This window comes from Mytilus galloprovincialis, chromosome 10, assembly GCF_965363235.1.
Source record: "Mytilus galloprovincialis chromosome 10, xbMytGall1.hap1.1, whole genome shotgun sequence".
In the NCBI taxonomy this organism is placed as follows: Eukaryota; Metazoa; Mollusca; class Bivalvia; order Mytilida; family Mytilidae; genus Mytilus; species Mytilus galloprovincialis.
This window is the reverse complement of record NC_134847.1, coordinates 23,890,814-23,913,709: the sequence shown is the minus strand read 5'-3', so window position 1 is coordinate 23,913,709 and position 22,896 is coordinate 23,890,814. Positions and strand designations below refer to the sequence as shown.

The window sequence follows — 22,896 nt, the reverse complement described above, 5'->3', positions numbered from 1 at the left end:
CAACTCTGTCTACTTAAACAGCGTACAAATCGTAGATTTAAAAGTAGTGCGACTTTTCCCATGTGTCTAATGACTTTATTTCATGTCATTATTATAAGCAAAAATTCTTAATAAGTAAGCACACGAGTTCGTGTCAAGATGTACTACAGATTTCAACTTTTGTTTTATTTTTATTAGTAGCTGTTAATCTTAAATGTGCCTGTGTTTGCAAACATACAAAAATATGTCTTCACTGGGAACTCCAGAGCTGAAACCTACAGACTTCAGTATGGCAGGGACGTAACTCTATTACGTTTTTGCACATAGAATCTTTACAGACACAGTCAGTGTAGTACATTTGTGCTTCTCAACGACATGTCTACTTAGCTACCGAATGATGCATCCAAATAATGACTGCGCGATATATTCTCAGAAATTTTGCAATCCTTGGACATAAACCACACCCTTTTGTAGTAAGAAAAAATATTCTATATATAAAGGCGTCGTCTTAAAGTTACACAAGGAACATACTTTACCTTTATAAAGTTTAAACTTTAAATATAAAGTTCAAAGTTAAAGGTCTCCATATTAAATAGATATGGACACTAAGACCTATAAACGCAGGTCCTATATCTCATGCTTAACCCTTCCTACCTTCTCTTAAGTCTACTTATACTTTTTAGTCATATACTAGTGCTTGTCAAGCATATAAATGACATTAGCAATATGTTTCTCAACAAATCAATCAATTCTACAAGGCTGTAACAAACTTCAGTTAATTATTTATATGATTTATTTTACACCTAGGACTATATTTTATGTTATCTCTTATTTTCACTAACACCGGTAATCTAGTCAAGCAGACCTTGTTTATCACGTGATTACGCACCTATTGAAATTTAACAGGTGAGTCTCAAATCAGTCGGCACATGATCATTGAGAGTAGCACACGTTTGTGCAGTTGGGTTTGTGGTTTAGATAGCAATTTGGACATTATAATTGTCAGGACAGGACATGGATGTCCAAAGGCTAATTGAAACAACACTCAGGTAAGTTATTTTACTTATATTTTATGGTACATTGAGGTCAATTTGCTGTCGAGATGATATTTCTTGCTCGCGGTCCAAATGTACGGATAATTGCCATATTATTCATATTTATAGATAACGTAAGTAATTTTTGGGTTCAATTATTATTTTGCAGGGGTTTTTAGGCCCAGTTTTAGTGTGCGTTGGCACGTTGCTAATTGTCGACTGGTCGGAGATAATGGTGTCGATGAATTAATGGTGTCGGGGTTAAAAATGGTAACAACTCGGTGATATATTGGTTGGAGTTACAACGCATGGAGGCGGTGATAAATTTATAGTCCGTTTCTATTTATTTGGAGCAAAAAGTCCGTAAAATTATATACATTTTTAGTTGAGAAATCGAGAAGTCCGTGCAGTATTTATGCAGTTTAAAGCAGTTATAGTTTGTTATTCAGCATTATATTTATTCATACAAATTTAGTGTTCTCTTCAATCAATTTAGAAGCAACCAGATATATGTGAAAATTAGTTAATTCGTCCGTTTAATTATAAAGAGAGATTTAAAGGGGAACAACCCAGTTCATCATTTACATCTACAGTACGTACAACGAGGAACGTATCCGGGCAGTGTGCGGAAAGTGTGCAGGCCGAAATTTGTTTGATTTATGTTTATTTCATGACATTTTGTTTTGTTCCGTGTGTGTTTATTTAGTTACATTTGTGTTCTCATTTCATATTACATTTTTTGTTGAATTTACTTTATTTTGTTTTGTTAATTAAATTTATATTTTAATTTGGTTTTGTATGACATTGGCCACCTGACAATTCCCAAAGAACTTACTTCGTTACAATGGTGGCAGCGGTGGGATTGTCACTGTGCCAATTGTTATATTAGAAAATATTGTCAGATAGACAACAGGGATTTTTTTTTTGTTATATATTTTGTTTGAACTTTTATGTTTTATTATTTGTTTACATTATCATTTTATTATCATTTGTATTGTACAGTATGGCAGGAAGTGTATTACCCGCTTGGGTTCCGGAGATGTTAGAGAAGGGTGAAACTTTGGAGACATGTTTAGAAATGTTGAAAAACATGCAGTCTACTGAGAGAGAAGCTAGAATGGAAGAGAGAGAGATGAGAAAGATAGAGATGGAAAAAGAGGTACGTTTAAAAGAGTTAGAGCTTAGAGAGAAAGAAATGGCTCAAGGTGTTGCACCACCACAGACACATTCAAGTTTGAAGTCGAAACTTCCTAAATTTAAGGAAGGTGAAGACCCAGATGTATTTTTAAGGTCCTTTGAGAAATTGGTGGTTTTGCATAAAATACCCAAGTCTGAGTGGGCCCTTAGATTAGTCCCTTTACTTTGTGGGAAAGCTTTAGAGGCATTTTCTAGATTGTCTGAAGAGGACAGTAAAAATTATGATAAAATTAAATCTGCTATTTTATGTAGATACGAGCTTACTGCCGAGGCATACAGGGAGAAGTTCAGAAGTGAACGCCAGTCTTCGGATGAGTCATTTAAGGAATTTTCAGTCAGACTAGTAGGTTTTCTTAGACATTGGTTGGAGCGTGAGTTGATAGGCACTGATTTTGATAGATTTGTTGATTTAGTTACTAGAGAACAGTTAATGGTAAGTTGTAATAAAGAGCTCAAACTTTGGATCAAGGAACAGAAACCGAAAACAATTGATGAGTTGGTAGACAAAGCTGAGGCTTTTCAGCAAGCACATAAAGATGAACAGGTAAGTTCTAAATCAGTTGGGAGAATTGACACCGACCAATCTAAACAACAAGGTAGATATAACCAATCAAAAGGAAGACAACCTGACACTAGGACTTGTTTTATTTGTAAGAACATTGGTCATATAGCTACGCACTGTCCTACAAGGACGAACCGGTCAAAGGAGGATAATTTTAAGCCAGGTAAGTTTGGTTTGTGCATACAGAGTAGACAGGAGTATAGAGTAGATGATTATATTAGTGGTGTGACTGTTAAGTTGCCTGGTGTTTCATGTAATGGCGACAAGGTACAGGTACATGGACTTGATATAGTAGAAGGTAAGATCGATAGTGATAAAATCTCAGTTTTGAGAGATACAGGTTGTTCTACTGTATTTGTTCATAGTAGGTTTACTAACCCAGATTGTCTTACAGGTCAGACTAGAGACATATGTTTAGCAGATGGTTCAGTGAAGCAGTGTCCAGAAGTATGTATTAATATTTCTACTCCTTATATTTCAGGTGATATTATTGCATTGATCTTAGATACACCGTTTGCAGATCTGATTGTTGGAAACTATGTGAACACATCAGTACCACATAGTGTCGATGGTTTATCAGTGACTAGTGGAGAAGATATTTTTGTTTCAGGTGACTCAGTCCCATGTCATGCAGTTGAGACTCGATCTCGAAAGAAGAAGCAGGATGAAGCAGATAGTATGATTGATCAGACGAATGTTCAGCGTAGTAGCGATATACCTATATCTCATTCTATAGATTTTTCAGACGTATGCCATGATTTTAAGATTTGTGATAGGAAGCAGTTGATTGAGTTACAGAAGACAGATGAGACTTTGGATAAGGTAAAATCTTATATAAGTGATGTGCATGATAACCCAGCATCTTATTTTATATATAATTCAGATTTACTATATAGAGTGTATACTAAGCCAAGTGGTGAAGTTATTCAGCAAATTGTATTACCAAGCAAGTTGAGAGGAACAGTTCTTTCGTTGGGACATGATATTCCGTTGGCAGGTCACCTTGGGAATAAGAAAACAAGAGACAGAATCATGCAGCACTTTTTCTGGCCAGGTATATTTAATGATATTGCCGAATACTGTAGGTCTTGTCCAGATTGTCAGATAGGTACATCGAAGGGTAGAGTACCACGTGCTCCATTGATTAGCATACCACCTATGGATGAGCCATTTCAGCGCATTGCTATTGATTTTGTTGGCCCTTTGCCTATGACTGATGACAAAAACCGTTATGTACTTGTTTGCGTCGATTATTCCACTAAATATCCAGAAGCAATTCCTTTAAAAGATCAAGAAGCTTCTACAGTCGCTAATGCTCTTATAAGTTTATTTTCTAGAGTTGGCATACCCAGGGAGCTGTTGACAGACCAAGGCAGTAACTTTATGTCAGAGCTGATGGTTGAGGTATGTAGACTATTAAAGATGAGTAAGTTACGCACTAGTCCTTATCATGCTATGTGTAATGGACTCTGTGAAAAGTTTAACGGTGTACTGAAGAAAATGTTGAAGGCATATGCACGACAGACACCAAAAACATGGGATGCATATATCCCTTACTTATTATTTGCATATCGGGAGGTACCAAATGAGAGTACTGGTTTCTCACCGTTTGAATTGTTATATGGCAGGCACATTAGAGGACCTCTAGCAGTACTTAAAGAAGAGTGGGAAGAGCCTAGTACATGTCAAAACTCTGTGTTGAGTTATTTATTAGACACTAGAGAAAAGTTGAGAACAATGGCTGAGTACGCCATTGAAAATGAAACAAAAGCGAAACAAAGACAGAAGTTTTATTATGATAGAAAAGCTAGAGACAGAAAGATTGAAGTTGGTCAAAAGGTGCTTATATTATTGCCTACACATACATCAAAGCTGTTAGCGAGTTGGAAAGGACCATTTATAGTGACTGATAAAGTTAGTCCTGTTGACTATAAGGTCAAGGTTAGAGGAAAAGACAAAGTATTTCATGTAAATATGTTGAAGTTATGGCATGAGCGGGTAGATAATGATCTTGATAATAATGTCACAACAGATATTGCTGCGTGCTTAAATGTAATTTCAGGTCTTAACACAGATGAAGGCACAGATGATAGTGAGATGACTACAGATATAACTCCAGTGTTGAAAAGCAAAGAAAATGTAGATGACGTTACGATCTCACCAGAATTGACAACTGTCGAAAAACAGCAGCTTAAAGAATTATTATCAGAATATGAAGACATCTTTAGTGACGTACCTAAGGTAACAAATATTATAGAACATAGAGTAGTTACAAAAACAGATGAACCGATTTACCAACGTCCGTACCCACTACCATACGCACTTAGAGATAAGGTCAGAGAAGAGATTGACAATATGTTAGCTGCAGGTATAGTTGAGCCGTCTGACAGTCCGTATGCAGCTCCGATAGTACTGATCAAGAAAAAAGACAACACACTTAGATTTTGTGCCGATTATCGTTCCTTGAACAAACAGACTATCTTTGACCCGATTTTTATGCCACGCATGGATGAGGTACTGAATAAAGTCAGCAGAGCACGATATATCAGTAAACTTGATTTAACTAAGGGCTATTGGCAGGTACCACTTGATAAAGATAGCCGACAGAAGAGCGCATTTATAACGCCGTTCGGACATTATCAGTTTACTGTTACTCCATTTGGTATGATGAACTCAGGTGCTACTTTTGTTCGTATGATGGATAAAGTTCTGGCAGGATACGAGGAATTTGCTGACTCGTTCATTGATGATATTGGTATATTTAGCGATACATGGGAGTACCATATTGAGCATTTAAGGGCAGTATTCGATTCACTGAGACAGGCAAACCTCGTTGCAAAACCGAGTAAGTGTTTATTTGGCTACGATGAGCTTGAGTTTTTAGGACATATTGCCGGCGGTGGCAAGATTAAGCCTGTTCAGGACAAGGTATCTGCTATACATGAATTTCCAGTGCCTGTCACGAAGAAACAGGTAAGATCATTTCTCGGTCTGATAGGTTTCTACAGGAAGTTTATACCACAGTTCTCCGACATATCCGTACCTTTGACTGACCTTACAAAGAAAAACGAACCAAATAAAGTTGAATGGTCAGACACAACACAAAAATCTTTTGACAAGCTTAAAGAATGTATTTGTAGTGACTCTGTATTACGGAGTCCAGATTTTTCTAAAAAGTTTATTTTGCAGACTGATGCGTCCGGTAAGGGTCTAGGTGCTGTACTAGAGCAAGAATTTGATGACGGAAGGCGTCCAATTATGTTTATCAGCAAGAAACTCTCTGGAGCGGAATGCAACTACGCAGTGGTAGAAAAGGAGTGCTTTGCCATAGTGTGGGCGGTTAAAACTTTGAGAAACTATCTAGAGGGTAAAGAGTTTGCTATTAATACTGATCATGCTCCTTTACAGTGGTTACAGAGGATGAAAACCAGTAACCAACGGTTACTCCGTTGGAGTTTGATACTTCAGGAATTTAATTATACAGTTGTTTACATTGCAGGCAAGACAAACATTGTTGCAGATGTTTTGTCTAGATGTGGCGATATTTAGATAACCCCTGAGTGTGACGTTATTACAGCGTTATTGTGTTAATTTTGGTTTTATTTTAGTGTTACAGGACTGAATTTTTTTTTATGTTTGATGTGTACATATTTGTTTTTTTTTTTTTTACTGATATAGCTTAATTTCAGATTAGATTTTGAAGTTTGTTGTTTCTGGTCGGACTAAATGTTCTTTAGTCTCCTGGAAAGGGACGTTTGTAACAAACTTCAGTTAATTATTTATATGATTTATTTTACACCTAGGACTATATTTTATGTTATCTCTTATTTTCACTAACACCGGTAATCTAGTCAAGCAGACCTTGTTTATCACGTGATTACGCACCTATTGAAATTTAACAGGTGAGTCTCAAATCAGTCGGCACATGATCATTGAGAGTAGCACACGTTTGTGCAGTTGGGTTTGTGGTTTAGATAGCAATTTGGACATTATAATTGTCAGGACAGGACATGGATGTCCAAAGGCTAATTGAAACAACACTCAGGTAAGTTATTTTACTTATATTTTATGGTACATTGAGGTCAATTTGCTGTCGAGATGATATTTCTTGCTCGCGGTCCAAATGTACGGATAATTGCCATATTATTCATATTTATAGATAACGTAAGTAATTTTTGGGTTCAATTATTATTTTGCAGGGGTTTTTAGGCCCAGTTTTAGTGTGCGTTGGCACGTTGCTAATTGTCGACTGGTCGGAGATAATGGTGTCGATGAATTAATGGTGTCGGGGTTAAAAATGGTAACAACTCGGTGATATATTGGTTGGAGTTACAACGCATGGAGGCGGTGATAAATTTATAGTCCGTTTCTATTTATTTGGAGCAAAAAGTCCGTAAAATTATATACATTTTTAGTTGAGAAATCGAGAAGTCCGTGCAGTATTTATGCAGTTTAAAGCAGTTATAGTTTGTTATTCAGCATTATATTTATTCATACAAATTTAGTGTTCTCTTCAATCAATTTAGAAGCAACCAGATATATGTGAAAATTAGTTAATTCGTCCGTTTAATTATAAAGAGAGATTTAAAGGGGAACAACCCAGTTCATCATTTACATCTACAGTACGTACAACGAGGAACGTATCCGGGCAGTGTGCGGAAAGTGTGCAGGCCGAAATTTGTTTGATTTATGTTTATTTCATGACATTTTGTTTTGTTCCGTGTGTGTTTATTTAGTTACATTTGTGTTCTCATTTCATATTACATTTTTTGTTGAATTTACTTTATTTTGTTTTGTTAATTAAATTTATATTTTAATTTGGTTTTGTATGACATTGGCCACCTGACAATTCCCAAAGAACTTACTTCGTTACAAAGGCATTGATGAAATATTTGTATTTGATGTAGCTGATTTATGTCCAGCGACAAATATATCAGTCATTATCCAAGAAGAGAGTAAAATGTATGTGTTGCAAAACATTGCTTTCAGTCAATTTAAAATCCGTTCAACAGGTTCTTGTTTGCCAAACCAAAAAAACGATGTAGGACACGTCTGAAATAAACCATGATTGATTGTATTGCTTTTTTAGTGTTTAATGCCACTTTCATCACTACCGGCTTTTTCATTGCGGACAGTTTTTTATCAGTAAAAAATTAAAAAAAAATAAACAAGTGGTAGCATCAGCAAAGTGAATATATCATTCATATATATCTGTAGTCGCTGGGATGCTGTCTCATTGAGGGAAACTCGCATCTCCTTTTCTATATTCAGCGTGCACATGTCGTTTGCTTATTTTTGTCGATAGGTTGCTGTCTCATTGACGTTTATCCTGCATTCTGTTTGTTGCACACTACATATTTTCAAACATGCAGTTAAAGTGTTATTTCATGGATAATAAAGTGAGAAAATGCAGAAGAGAAGACCAAAGGACTTAATAGAAAAAGAAGAAATGATTTTTTTCTTTCTTCAAAAACGACCTGTTTGGTCACTCGTATATTGGTTGTCTATAAATATAGTCCCTGTCAGTTTTATGAATGTAAACTGTGTCTTTTAGGGGAAAATGTATGGCTAAAAATTATTAGTTATGTTAATTATTTGTTTGATAGTGATGTGTATCATCATTTCTTTAAATCTTAACTTTTTCAGTTGTCATTGTTGAATTAAGTGTCAGAGATGTATGAGAGGCAACTCTGTCTACTTAAACAGCGTACAAATCGTAGATTTAAAAGTAGTGCGACTTTTCCCATGTGTCTAATGACTTTATTTCATGTCATTATTATAAGCAAAAATTCTTAATAAGTAAGCACACGAGTTCGTGTCAAGATGTACTACAGATTTCAACTTTTGTTTTATTTTTATTAGTAGCTGTTAATCTTAAATGTGCCTGTGTTTGCAAACATACAAAAATATGTCTTCACTGGGAACTCCAGAGCTGAAACCTACAGACTTCAGTATGGCAGGGACGTAACTCTATTACGTTTTTGCACATAGAATCTTTACAGACACAGTCAGTGTAGTACATTTGTGCTTCTCAACGACATGTCTACTTAGCTACCGAATGATGCATCCAAATAATGACTGCGCGATATATTCTCAGAAATTTTGCAATCCTTGGACATAAACCACACCCTTTTGTAGTAAGAAAAAATATTCTATATATAAAGGCGTCGTCTTAAAGTTACACAAGGAACATACTTTACCTTTATAAAGTTTAAACTTTAAATATAAAGTTCAAAGTTAAAGGTCTCCATATTAAATAGATATGGACACTAAGACCTATAAACGCAGGTCCTATATCTCATGCTTAACCCTTCCTACCTTCTCTTAAGTCTACTTATACTTTTTAGTCATATACTAGTGCTTGTCAAGCATATAAATGACATTAGCAATATGTTTCTCAACAAATCAATCAATTCTACAAGGCATTGATGAAATATTTGTATTTGATGTAGCTGATTTATGTCCAGCGACAAATATATCAGTCATTATCCAAGAAGAGAGTAAAATGTATGTGTTGCAAAACATTGCTTTCAGTCAATTTAAAATCCGTTCAACAGGTTCTTGTTTGCCAAACCAAAAAAACGATGTAGGACACGTCTGAAATAAACCATGATTGATTGTATTGCTTTTTTAGTGTTTAATGCCACTTTCATCACTACCGGCTTTTTCATTGCGGACAGTTTTTTATCAGTAGAAAATTAAAAAAAAATAAACAAGTGGTAGCATCAGCAAAGTGAATATATCATTCATATATATCTGTAGTCGCTGGGATGCTGTCTCATTGAGGGAAACTCGCATCTCCTTTTCTATATTCAGCGTGCACATGTCGTTTGCTTATTTTTGTCGATAGGTTGCTGTCTCATTGACGTTTATCCTGCATTCTGTTTGTTGCACACTACATATTTTCAAACATGCAGTTAAAGTGTTATTTCATGGATAATAAAGTGAGAAAATGCAGAAGAGAAGACCAAAGGACTTAATAGAAAAAGAAGAAATGATTTTTTTCTTTCTTCAAAAACGACCTGTTTGGTCACTCGTATATTGGTTGTCTATAAATATAGTCCCTGTCAGTTTTATGAATGTAAACTGTGTCTTTTAGGGGAAAATGTATGGCTAAAAATTATTAGTTATGTTAATTATTTGTTTGATAGTGATGTGTATCATCATTTCTTTAAATCTTAACTTTTTCAGTTGTCATTGTTGAATTAAGTGTCAGAGATGTATGAGAGGCAACTCTGTCTACTTAAACAGCGTACAAATCGTAGATTTAAAAGTAGTGCGACTTTTCCCATGTGTCTAATGACTTTATTTCATGTCATTATTATAAGCAAAAATTCTTAATAAGTAAGCACACGAGTTCGTGTCAAGATGTACTACAGATTTCAACTTTTGTTTTATTTTTATTAGTAGCTGTTAATCTTAAATGTGCCTGTGTTTGCAAACATACAAAAATATGTCTTCACTGGGAACTCCAGAGCTGAAACCTACAGACTTCAGTATGGCAGGGACGTAACTCTATTACGTTTTTGCACATAGAATCTTTACAGACACAGTCAGTGTAGTACATTTGTGCTTCTCAACGACATGTCTACTTAGCTACCGAATGATGCATCCAAATAATGACTGCGCGATATATTCTCAGAAATTTTGCAATCCTTGGACATAAACCACACCCTTTTGTAGTAAGAAAAAATATTCTATATATAAAGGCGTCGTCTTAAAGTTACACAAGGAACATACTTTACCTTTATAAAGTTTAAACTTTAAATATAAAGTTCAAAGTTAAAGGTCTCCATATTAAATAGATATGGACACTAAGACCTATAAACGCAGGTCCTATATCTCATGCTTAACCCTTCCTACCTTCTCTTAAGTCTACTTATACTTTTTAGTCATATACTAGTGCTTGTCAAGCATATAAATGACATTAGCAATATGTTTCTCAACAAATCAATCAATTCTACAAGGCATTGATGAAATATTTGTATTTGATGTAGCTGATTTATGTCCAGCGACAAATATATCAGTCATTATCCAAGAAGAGAGTAAAATGTATGTGTTGCAAAACATTGCTTTCAGTCAATTTAAAATCCGTTCAACAGGTTCTTGTTTGCCAAACCAAAAAAACGATGTAGGACACGTCTGAAATAAACCATGATTGATTGTATTGCTTTTTTAGTGTTTAATGCCACTTTCATCACTACCGGCTTTTTCATTGCGGACAGTTTTTTATCAGTAGAAAATTAAAAAAAAATAAACAAGTGGTAGCATCAGCAAAGTGAATATATCATTCATATATATCTGTAGTCGCTGGGATGCTGTCTCATTGAGGGAAACTCGCATCTCCTTTTCTATATTCAGCGTGCACATGTCGTTTGCTTATTTTTGTCGATAGGTTGCTGTCTCATTGACGTTTATCCTGCATTCTGTTTGTTGCACACTACATATTTTCAAACATGCAGTTAAAGTGTTATTTCATGGATAATAAAGTGAGAAAATGCAGAAGAGAAGACCAAAGGACTTAATAGAAAAAGAAGAAATGATTTTTTTCTTTCTTCAAAAACGACCTGTTTGGTCACTCGTATATTGGTTGTCTATAAATATAGTCCCTGTCAGTTTTATGAATGTAAACTGTGTCTTTTAGGGGAAAATGTATGGCTAAAAATTATTAGTTATGTTAATTATTTGTTTGATAGTGATGTGTATCATCATTTCTTTAAATCTTAACTTTTTCAGTTGTCATTGTTGAATTAAGTGTCAGAGATGTATGAGAGGCAACTCTGTCTACTTAAACAGCGTACAAATCGTAGATTTAAAAGTAGTGCGACTTTTCCCATGTGTCTAATGACTTTATTTCATGTCATTATTATAAGCAAAAATTCTTAATAAGTAAGCACACGAGTTCGTGTCAAGATGTACTACAGATTTCAACTTTTGTTTTATTTTTATTAGTAGCTGTTAATCTTAAATGTGCCTGTGTTTGCAAACATACAAAAATATGTCTTCACTGGGAACTCCAGAGCTGAAACCTACAGACTTCAGTATGGCAGGGACGTAACTCTATTACGTTTTTGCACATAGAATCTTTACAGACACAGTCAGTGTAGTACATTTGTGCTTCTCAACGACATGTCTACTTAGCTACCGAATGATGCATCCAAATAATGACTGCGCGATATATTCTCAGAAATTTTGCAATCCTTGGACATAAACCACACCCTTTTGTAGTAAGAAAAAATATTCTATATATAAAGGCGTCGTCTTAAAGTTACACAAGGAACATACTTTACCTTTATAAAGTTTAAACTTTAAATATAAAGTTCAAAGTTAAAGGTCTCCATATTAAATAGATATGGACACTAAGACCTATAAACGCAGGTCCTATATCTCATGCTTAACCCTTCCTACCTTCTCTTAAGTCTACTTATACTTTTTAGTCATATACTAGTGCTTGTCAAGCATATAAATGACATTAGCAATATGTTTCTCAACAAATCAATCAATTCTACAAGGCATTGATGAAATATTTGTATTTGATGTAGCTGATTTATGTCCAGCGACAAATATATCAGTCATTATCCAAGAAGAGAGTAAAATGTATGTGTTGCAAAACATTGCTTTCAGTCAATTTAAAATCCGTTCAACAGGTTCTTGTTTGCCAAACCAAAAAAACGATGTAGGACACGTCTGAAATAAACCATGATTGATTGTATTGCTTTTTTAGTGTTTAATGCCACTTTCATCACTACCGGCTTTTTCATTGCGGACAGTTTTTTATCAGTAGAAAATTAAAAAAAAATAAACAAGTGGTAGCATCAGCAAAGTGAATATATCATTCATATATATCTGTAGTCGCTGGGATGCTGTCTCATTGAGGGAAACTCGCATCTCCTTTTCTATATTCAGCGTGCACATGTCGTTTGCTTATTTTTGTCGATAGGTTGCTGTCTCATTGACGTTTATCCTGCATTCTGTTTGTTGCACACTACATATTTTCAAACATGCAGTTAAAGTGTTATTTCATGGATAATAAAGTGAGAAAATGCAGAAGAGAAGACCAAAGGACTTAATAGAAAAAGAAGAAATGATTTTTTTCTTTCTTCAAAAACGACCTGTTTGGTCACTCGTATATTGGTTGTCTATAAATATAGTCCCTGTCAGTTTTATGAATGTAAACTGTGTCTTTTAGGGGAAAATGTATGGCTAAAAATTATTAGTTATGTTAATTATTTGTTTGATAGTGATGTGTATCATCATTTCTTTAAATCTTAACTTTTTCAGTTGTCATTGTTGAATTAAGTGTCAGAGATGTATGAGAGGCAACTCTGTCTACTTAAACAGCGTACAAATCGTAGATTTAAAAGTAGTGCGACTTTTCCCATGTGTCTAATGACTTTATTTCATGTCATTATTATAAGCAAAAATTCTTAATAAGTAAGCACACGAGTTCGTGTCAAGATGTACTACAGATTTCAACTTTTGTTTTATTTTTATTAGTAGCTGTTAATCTTAAATGTGCCTGTGTTTGCAAACATACAAAAATATGTCTTCACTGGGAACTCCAGAGCTGAAACCTACAGACTTCAGTATAGCAGGGACGTAACTCTATTACGTTTTTGCACATAGAATCTTTACAGACACAGTCAGTGTAGTACATTTGTGATTCTCAACGACATGTCTACTTAGCTACCGAATGATGCATCCAAATAATGACTGCGCGATATATTCTCAGAAATTTTGCAATCCTTGGACATAAACCACACCCTTTTGTAGTAAGAAAAAATATTCTATATATAAAGGCGTCGTCTTAAAGTTACACAAGGAACATACTTTACCTTTATAAAGTTTAAACTTTAAATATAAAGTTCAAAGTTAAAGGTCTCCATATTAAATAGATATGGACACTAAGACCTATAAACGCAGGTCCTATATCTCATGCTTAACCCTTCCTACCTTCTCTTAAGTCTACTTATACTTTTTAGTCATATACTAGTGCTTGTCAAGCATATAAATGACATTAGCAATATGTTTCTCAACAAATCAATCAATTCTACAAGGCATTGATGAAATATTTGTATTTGATGTAGCTGATTTATGTCCAGCGACAAATATATCAGTCATTATCCAAGAAGAGAGTAAAATGTATGTGTTGCAAAACATTGCTTTCAGTCAATTTAAAATCCGTTCAACAGGTTCTTGTTTGCCAAACCAAAAAAACGATGTAGGACACGTCTGAAATAAACCATGATTGATTGTATTGCTTTTTTAGTGTTTAATGCCACTTTCATCACTACCGGCTTTTTCATTGCGGACAGTTTTTTATCAGTAGAAAAGTAAAAAAAAAATAAACAAGTGGTAGCATCAGCAAAGTGAATATATCATTCATATATATCTGTAGTCGCTGGGATGCTGTCTCATTGAGGGAAACTCGCATCTCCTTTTCTATATTCAGCGTGCACATGTCGTTTGCTTATTTTTGTCGATAGGTTGCTGTCTCATTGACGTTTATCCTGCATTCTGTTTGTTGCACACTACATATTTTCAAACATGCAGTTAAAGTGTTATTTCATGGATAATAAAGTGAGAAAATGCAGAAGAGAAGACCAAAGGACTTAATAGAAAAAGAAGAAATGATTTTTTTCTTTCTTCAAAAACGACCTGTTTGGTCACTCGTATATTGGTTGTCTATAAATATAGTCCCTGTCAGTTTTATGAATGTAAACTGTGTCTTTTAGGGGAAAATGTATGGCTAAAAATTATTAGTTATGTTAATTATTTGTTTGATAGTGATGTGTATCATCATTTCTTTAAATCTTAACTTTTTCAGTTGTCATTGTTGAATTAAGTGTCAGAGATGTATGAGAGGCAACTCTGTCTACTTAAACAGCGTACAAATCGTAGATTTAAAAGTAGTGCGACTTTTCCCATGTGTCTAATGACTTTATTTCATGTCATTATTATAAGCAAAAATTCTTAATAAGTAAGCACACGAGTTCGTGTCAAGATGTACTACAGATTTCAACTTTTGTTTTATTTTTATTAGTAGCTGTTAATCTTAAATGTGCCTGTGTTTGCAAACATACAAAAATATGTCTTCACTGGGAACTCCAGAGCTGAAACCTACAGACTTCAGTATAGCAGGGACGTAACTCTATTACGTTTTTGCACATAGAATCTTTACAGACACAGTCAGTGTAGTACATTTGTGATTCTCAACGACATGTCTACTTAGCTACCGAATGATGCATCCAAATAATGACTGCGCGATATATTCTCAGAAATTTTGCAATCCTTGGACATAAACCACACCCTTTTGTAGTAAGAAAAAATATTCTAGTCGTCTTAAAGTTACACAAGGAACATACTTTACCTGTATAAAGTTTAAACTTTAAATATAAAGTTCAAAGTTAAAGGTCTCCATATGAAATAGATATGGACACTAAGACCTATAAACGCAGGTCCTATATCTCATGCTTAACCCTTCCTACCTTCTCTTAAGTCTACTTATACTTTTTAGTCATATACTAGTGCTTGTCAAGCATATAAATGACATCAGCAAAATGTTTCTCAACAAATCAATCAATTCTACAAGGCATTGATGAAATATTTGTATTTGATGTAGCTGATTTATGTCCAGCGACAAATATATCAGTCATTATCCAAGAAGAGAGTAAAATGTATGTGTTGCAAAACATTGCTTTCAGTCAATTTAAAATCCGTTCAACAGGTTCTTGTTTGCCAAACCAAAAAAACGATGTAGGACACGTCTGAAATAAACCATGATTGATTGTATTGCTTTTTTAGTGTTTAATGCCACTTTCATCACTACCGGCTTTTTCATTGCGGACAGTTTTTTATCAGTAGAAAGGTAAAAAAAAATAAACAAGTGGTAGCATCAGCAAAGTGAATATATCATTCATATATATCTGTAGTCGCTGGGATGCTGTCTCATTGAGGGAAACTCGCATCTCCTTTTCTATATTCAGCGTGCACATGTCTTTTGGTTATTTTTGTCGATAGGTTGCTGTCTCATTGACGTTTATCCTGCATTCTGTTTGTTGCACACTACATATTTTCAAACATGCAGTTAAAGTGTTATTTCATGGATAATAAAGTGAGAAAATGCAGAAGAGAAGACCAAAGGACTTAATAGAAAAAGAAGAAATGATTTTTTTCTTTCTTCAAAAACGACCTGTTTGGTCACTCGTATATTGGTTGTCTATAAATATAGTCCCTGTCAGTTTTATGAATGTAAACTGTGTCTTTTAGGGGAAAATGTATGGCTAAAAATTATTAGTTATGTTAATTATTTGTTTGATAGTGATGTGTATCATCATTTCTTTAAATCTTAACTTTTTCAGTTGTCATTGTTGAATTAAGTGTCAGAGATGTATGAAAGGCAACTCTGTCTACTTAAACAGCGTACAAATCGTAGATTTAAAAGTAGTGCGACTTTTCCCATGTGTCTAATGACTTTATTTCATGTCATTATTATAAGCAAAAATTCTTAATAAGTAAGCACACGAGTTCGTGTCAAGATGTACTACAGATTTCAACTTTTGTTTTATTTTTATTAGTAGCTGTTAATCTTAAATGTGCCTGTGTTTGCAAACATACAAAAATATGTCTTCACTGGGAACTCCAGAGCTGAAACCTACAGACTTCAGTATAGCAGGGACGTAACTCTATTACGTTTTTGCACATAGAATCTTTACAGACACAGTCAGTGTAGTACATTTGTGCTTCTCAACATGTCTACTTAGCTACCGAATGATGCATCCAAATAATGACTGCGCGATATATTCTCAGAAATTTTGCAATCCTTGGACATAAACCACACCCTTTTGTAGTAAGAAAAAATATTCTATATATAAAGGCGTCGTCTTAAAGTTACACAAGGAACATACTTTACCTTTATAAAGTTTAAACTTTAAATATAAAGTTCAAAGTTAAAGGTCTCCATATTAAATACATATGGACACTAAGACCTATAAACGCAGGTCCTATATCTCATGCTTAACCCTTCCTACCTTCTCTTAAGTCTACTTATACTTTTTAGTCATATACTAGTGCTTGTCAAGCATATAAATGACATTAGCAATATGTTTCTCAACAAATCAATCAATTCTACAAGGCATTGATGAAATATTTGTATTTGATGTAGCTGATTTATGTCCAGCGACAAATATATCAGTCATTATCCAAGAAGAGAGTAAAATGTATGTGTTACAAAACATTGCTTTCAGTCAATTTAAAATCCGTTCAACAGGTTCTTGTTTGCCAAACCAAAAAAACGATGTAGGACACGTCTGAAATAAACCATGATTGATTGTATTGCTTTTTTAGTGTTTAATGCCACTTTCATCACTACCGGCTTTTTCATTGCGGACAGTTTTTTATCAGTAGAAAAGTAAAAAAAAATAAACAAGTGGTAGCATCAGCAAAGTGAATATATCATTCATATATATCTGTAGTCGCTGGGATGCTGTCTCATTGAGGGAAACTCGCATCTCCTTTTCTATATTCAGCGTGCACATGTCGTTTGCTTATTTTTGTCGATAGGTTGCTGTCTCATTGACGTTTATCCTGCATTCTGTTTGTTGCACACTACATATTTTCAAACATGCAGTTAAAGTGTTATTTCATGGATAATAAAGTGAGAAAATGCAGAAGAGAAGACCAAAGGACTTAATAGAAAAAGAAGAAATGATTTTTTTCTTTCTTCAAAAACGACCTGTTTGGTCACTTGTATATTGGTTGTCTATAAATATAGTCCCTGTCAGTTTTATGAATGTAAACTGTGTCTTTTAGGGGAAAATGTATGGCTAAAAATTATTAGTTATGTTAATTATTTGTTTGATAGTGATGTGTATCATCATTTCTTTAAATCTTAACTTTTTCAGTTGTCATTGTTGAATTAAGTGTCAGAGATGTATGAAAGGCAACTCTGTCTACTTAAACAGCGTACAAATCGTAGATTTAAAAGTAGTGCGACTTTTCCCATGTGTCTAATGACTTTATTTCATGTCATTATTATAAGCAAAAATTCTTAATAAGTAAGCACACGAGTTCGTGTCAAGATGTACTACAGATTTCCACTTTTGTTTTATTTTTATTAGTAGCTGTTAATCTTAAATGTGCCTGTGTTTGCAAACATACAAAAATATGTCTTCACTGGGAACTCCAGAGCTGAAACCTACAGACTTCAGTATAGCAGGGACGTAACTCTATTACGTTTTTGCACATAGAATCTTTACAGACACAGTCAGTGTAGTACATTTGTGCTTCTCAACGACATGTCTACTTAGCTACCGAATGATGCATCCAAATAATGACTGCGCGATATATTCTCAGAAATTTTGCAATCCTTGGACATAAACCACACCCTTTTGTAGTAAGAAAAAATATTCTATATATAAAGGCGTCGTCTTAAAGTTACACAAGGAACATACTTTACCTTTATAAAGTTTAAACTTTAAATATAAAGTTCAAAGTTAAAGGTCTCCATATTAAATACATATGGACACTAAGACCTATAAACGCAGGTCCTATATCTCATGCTTAACCCTTCCTACCTTCTCTTAAGTCTACTTATACTTTTTAGTCATATACTAGTGCTTGTCAAGCATATAAATGACATTAGCAATATGTTTCTCAACAAATCAATCAATTCTACAAGGCATTGATGAAATATTTGTATTTGATGTAGCTGATTTATGTCCAGCGACAAATATATCAGTCATTATCCAAGAAGAGAGTAAAATGTATGTGTTACAAAACATTGCTTTCAGTCAATTTAAAATCCGTTCAACAGGTTCTTGTTTGCCAAACCAAAAAAACGATGTAGGACACGTCTGAAATAAACCATGATTGATTGTATTGCTTTTTTAGTGTTTAATGCCACTTTCATCACTACCGGCTTTTTCATTGCGGACAGTTTTTTATCAGTAGAAAAGTAAAAAAAAATAAACAAGTGGTAGCATCAGCAAAGTGAATATATCATTCATATATATCTGTAGTCGCTGGGATGCTGTCTCATTGAGGGAAACTCGCATCTCCTTTTCTATATTCAGCGTGCACATGTCGTTTGCTTATTTTTGTCGATAGGTTGCTGTCTCATTGACGTTTATCCTGCATTCTGTTTGTTGCACACTACATATTTTCAAACATGCAGTTAAAGTGTTATTTCATGGATAATAAAGTGAGAAAATGCAGAAGAGAAGACCAAAGGACTTAATAGAAAAAGAAGAAATGATTTTTTTCTTTCTTCAAAAACGACCTGTTTGGTCACTCGTATATTGGTTGTCTATAAATATAGTCCCTGTTAGTTTTATGAATGTAAACTGTGTCTTTTAGGGGAAAATGTATGGCTAAAAATTATTAGTTATGTTAATTATTTGTTTGATAGTGATGTGTATCATCATTTCTTTAAATCTTAACTTTTTCAGTTGTCATTGTTGAATTAAGTGTCAGAGATGTATGAAAGGCAACTCTGTCTACTTAAACAGCGTACAAATCGTAGATTTAAAAGTAGTGCGACTTTTCCCATGTGTCTAATGACTTTATTTCATGTCATTATTATAAGCAAAAATTCTTAATAAGTAAGCACACGAGTTCGTGTCAAGATGTACTACAGATTTCAACTTTTGTTTTATTTTTATTAGTAGCTGTTAATCTTAAATGTGCCTGTGTTTGCAAACATACAAAAATATGTCTTCACTGGGAACTCCAGAGCTGAAACCTACAGACTTCAGTATAGCAGGGACGTAACTCTATTACGTTTTTGCACATAGAATCTTTACAGACACAGTCAGTGTAGTACATTTGTGCTTCTCAACGACATGTCTACTTAGCTACCGAATGATGCATCCAAATAATGACTGCGCGATATATTCTCAGAAATTTTGCAATCCTTGGACATAAACCACACCCTTTTGTAGTAAGAAAAAATATTCTAGTCGTCTTAAAGTTACACAAGGAACATACTTTACCTGTATAAAGTTTAAACTTTAAATATAAAGTTCAAAGTTAAAGGTCTCCATATGAAATAGATATGGACACTAAGACCTATAAACGCAGGTCCTATATCTCATGCTTAACCCTTCCTACCTTCTCTTAAGTCTACTTATACTTTTTAGTCATATACTAGTGCTTGTCAAGCATATAAATGACATCAGCAAAATGTTTCTCAACAAATCAATCAATTCTACAAGGCATTGATGAAATATTTGTATTTGATGTAGCTGATTTATGTCCAGCGACAGATATATCAGTCATTATCCAAGAAGAGAGTAAAATGTATGTGTTGCAAAACATTGCTTTCAGTCAATTTAAAATCCGTTCAACAGGTTCTTGTTTGCCAAACCAAAAAAACGATGTAGGACACGTCTGAAATAAACCATGATTGATTGTATTGCTTTTTTAGTGTTTAATGCCACTTTCATCACTACCGGCTTTTTCATTGCGGACAGTTTTTTATCAGTAGAAAGGTAAAAAAAAATAAACAAGTGGTAGCATCAGCAAAGTGAATATATCATTCATATATATCTGTAGTCGCTGGGATGCTGTCTCATTGAGGGAAACTCGCATCTCCTTTTCTATATTCAGCGTGCACATGTCTTTTGGTTATTTTTGTCGATAGGTTGCTGTCTCATTGACGTTTATCCTGCATTCTGTTTGTTGCACACTACATATTTTCAAACATGCAGTTAAAGTGTTATTTCATGGATAATAAAGTGAGAAAATGCAGAAGAGAAGACCAAAGGACTTAATAGAAAAAGAAGAAATGATTTTTTTCTTTCTTCAAAAACGACCTGTTTGGTCACTCGTATATTGGTTGTCTATAAATATAGTCCCTGTCAGTTTTATGAATGTAAACTGTGTCTTTTAGGGGAAAATGTATGGCTAAAAATTATTAGTTATGTTAATTATTTGTTTGATAGTGATGTGTATCATCATTTCTTTAAATCTTAACTTTTTCAGTTGTCATTGTTGAATTAAGTGTCAGAGATGTATGAAAGGCAACTCTGTCTACTTAAACAGCGTACAAATCGTAGATTTAAAAGTAGTGCGACTTTTCCCATGTGTCTAATGACTTTATTTCATGTCATTATTATAAGCAAAAATTCTTAATAAGTAAGCACACGAGTTCGTGTCAAGATGTACTACAGATTTCAACTTTTGTTTTATTTTTATTAGTAGCTGTTAATCTTAAATGTGCCTGTGTTTGCAAACATACAAAAATATGTCTTCACTGGGAACTCCAGAGCTGAAACCTACAGACTTCAGTATAGCAGGGACGTAACTCTATTACGTTTTTGCACATAGAATCTTTACAGACACAGTCAGTGTAGTACATTTGTGCTTCTCAACGACATGTCTACTTAGCTACCGAATGATGCATCCAAATAATGACTGCGCGATATATTCTCAGAAATTTTGCAATCCTTGGACATAAACCACACCCTTTTGTAGTAAGAAAAAATATTCTAGTCGTCTTAAAGTTACACAAGGAACATACTTTACCTGTATAAAGTTTAAACTTTAAATATAAAGTTCAAAGTTAAAGGTCTCCATATGAAATAGATATGGACACTAAGACCTATAAACGCAGGTCCTATATCTCATGCTTAACCCTTCCTACCTTCTCTTAAGTCTACTTATACTTTTTAGTCATATACTAGTGCTTGTCAAGCATATAAATGACATCAGCAAAATGTTTCTCAACAAATCAATCAATTCTACAAGGCATTGATGAAATATTTGTATTTGATGTAGCTGATTTATGTCCAGCGACAAATATATCAGTCATTATCCAAGAAGAGAGTAAAATGTATGTGTTGCAAAACATTGCTTTCAGTCAATTTAAAATCCGTTCAACAGGTTCTTGTTTGCCAAACCAAAAAAACGATGTAGGACACGTCTGAAATAAACCATGATTGATTGTATTGCTTTTTTAGTGTTTAATGCCACTTTCATCACTACCGGCTTTTTCATTGCGGACAGTTTTTTATCAGTAGAAAGGTAAAAAAAAATAAACAAGTGGTAGCATCAGCAAAGTGAATATATCATTCATATATATCTGTAGTCGCTGGGATGCTGTCTCATTGAGGGAAACTCGCATCTCCTTTTCTATATTCAGCGTGCACATGTCTTTTGGTTATTTTTGTCGATAGGTTGCTGTCTCATTGACGTTTATCCTGCATTCTGTTTGTTGCACACTACATATTTTCAAACATGCAGTTAAAGTGTTATTTCATGGATAATAAAGTGAGAAAATGCAGAAGAGAAGACCAAAGGACTTAATAGAAAAAGAAGAAATGATTTTTTTCTTTCTTCAAAAACGACCTGTTTGGTCACTCGTATATTGGTTGTCTATAAATATAGTCCCTGTCAGTTTTATGAATGTAAACTGTGTCTTTTAGGGGAAAATGTATGGCTAAAAATTATTAGTTATGTTAATTATTTGTTTGATAGTGATGTGTATCATCATTTCTTTAAATCTTAACTTTTTCAGTTGTCATTGTTGAATTAAGTGTCAGAGATGTATGAAAGGCAACTCTGTCTACTTAAACAGCGTACAAATCGTAGATTTAAAAGTAGTGCGACTTTTCCCATGTGTCTAATGACTTTATTTCATGTCATTATTATAAGCAAAAATTCTTAATAAGTAAGCACACGAGTTCGTGTCAAGATGTACTACAGATTTCAACTTTTGTTTTATTTTTATTAGTAGCTGTTAATCTTAAATGTGCCTGTGTTTGCAAACATACAAAAATATGTCTTCACTGGGAACTCCAGAGCTGAAACCTACAGACTTCAGTATAGCAGGGACGTAACTCTATTACGTTTTTGCACATAGAATCTTTACAGACACAGTCAGTGTAGTACATTTGTGCTTCTCAACGACATGTCTACTTAGCTACCGAATGATGCATCCAAATAATGACTGCGCGATATATTCTCAGAAATTTTGCAATCCTTGGACATAAACCACACCCTTTTGTAGTAAGAAAAAATATTCTAGTCGTCTTAAAGTTACACAAGGAACATACTTTACCTGTATAAAGTTTAAACTTTAAATATAAAGTTCAAAGTTAAAGGTCTCCATATGAAATAGATATG

At 34.0% G+C, this 22,896-nt stretch overlaps 2 protein-coding genes and 1 long non-coding RNA gene across 3 annotated transcripts in view; all 3 read left to right on the top strand.

The window, feature by feature from the left end:
• Positions 1 to 22,896, top strand: part of LOC143047216 (uncharacterized) — a 107,186-nt gene that overhangs the window by 23,147 nt on the left and 61,143 nt on the right. The gene's annotated exons all lie outside the window — the stretch shown is intronic.
• LOC143048783 (uncharacterized) lies at positions 743 to 4,135 on the top strand. Its single transcript, XM_076222657.1, has 2 exons — positions 743 to 3,610; positions 4,110 to 4,135. The coding sequence occupies exons 1-2, from the start codon at positions 2,017 to 2,019 to the stop codon at positions 4,133 to 4,135; spliced, it is 1,620 nt and encodes a 539-aa protein (XP_076078772.1). The 5' UTR covers positions 743 to 2,016.
• Positions 4,209 to 7,589, top strand: LOC143047212 (uncharacterized). Its single transcript, XR_012969442.1, has 2 exons — positions 4,209 to 5,013; positions 5,962 to 7,589. It is a non-coding gene; the product is annotated as an uncharacterized LOC143047212 (long non-coding RNA).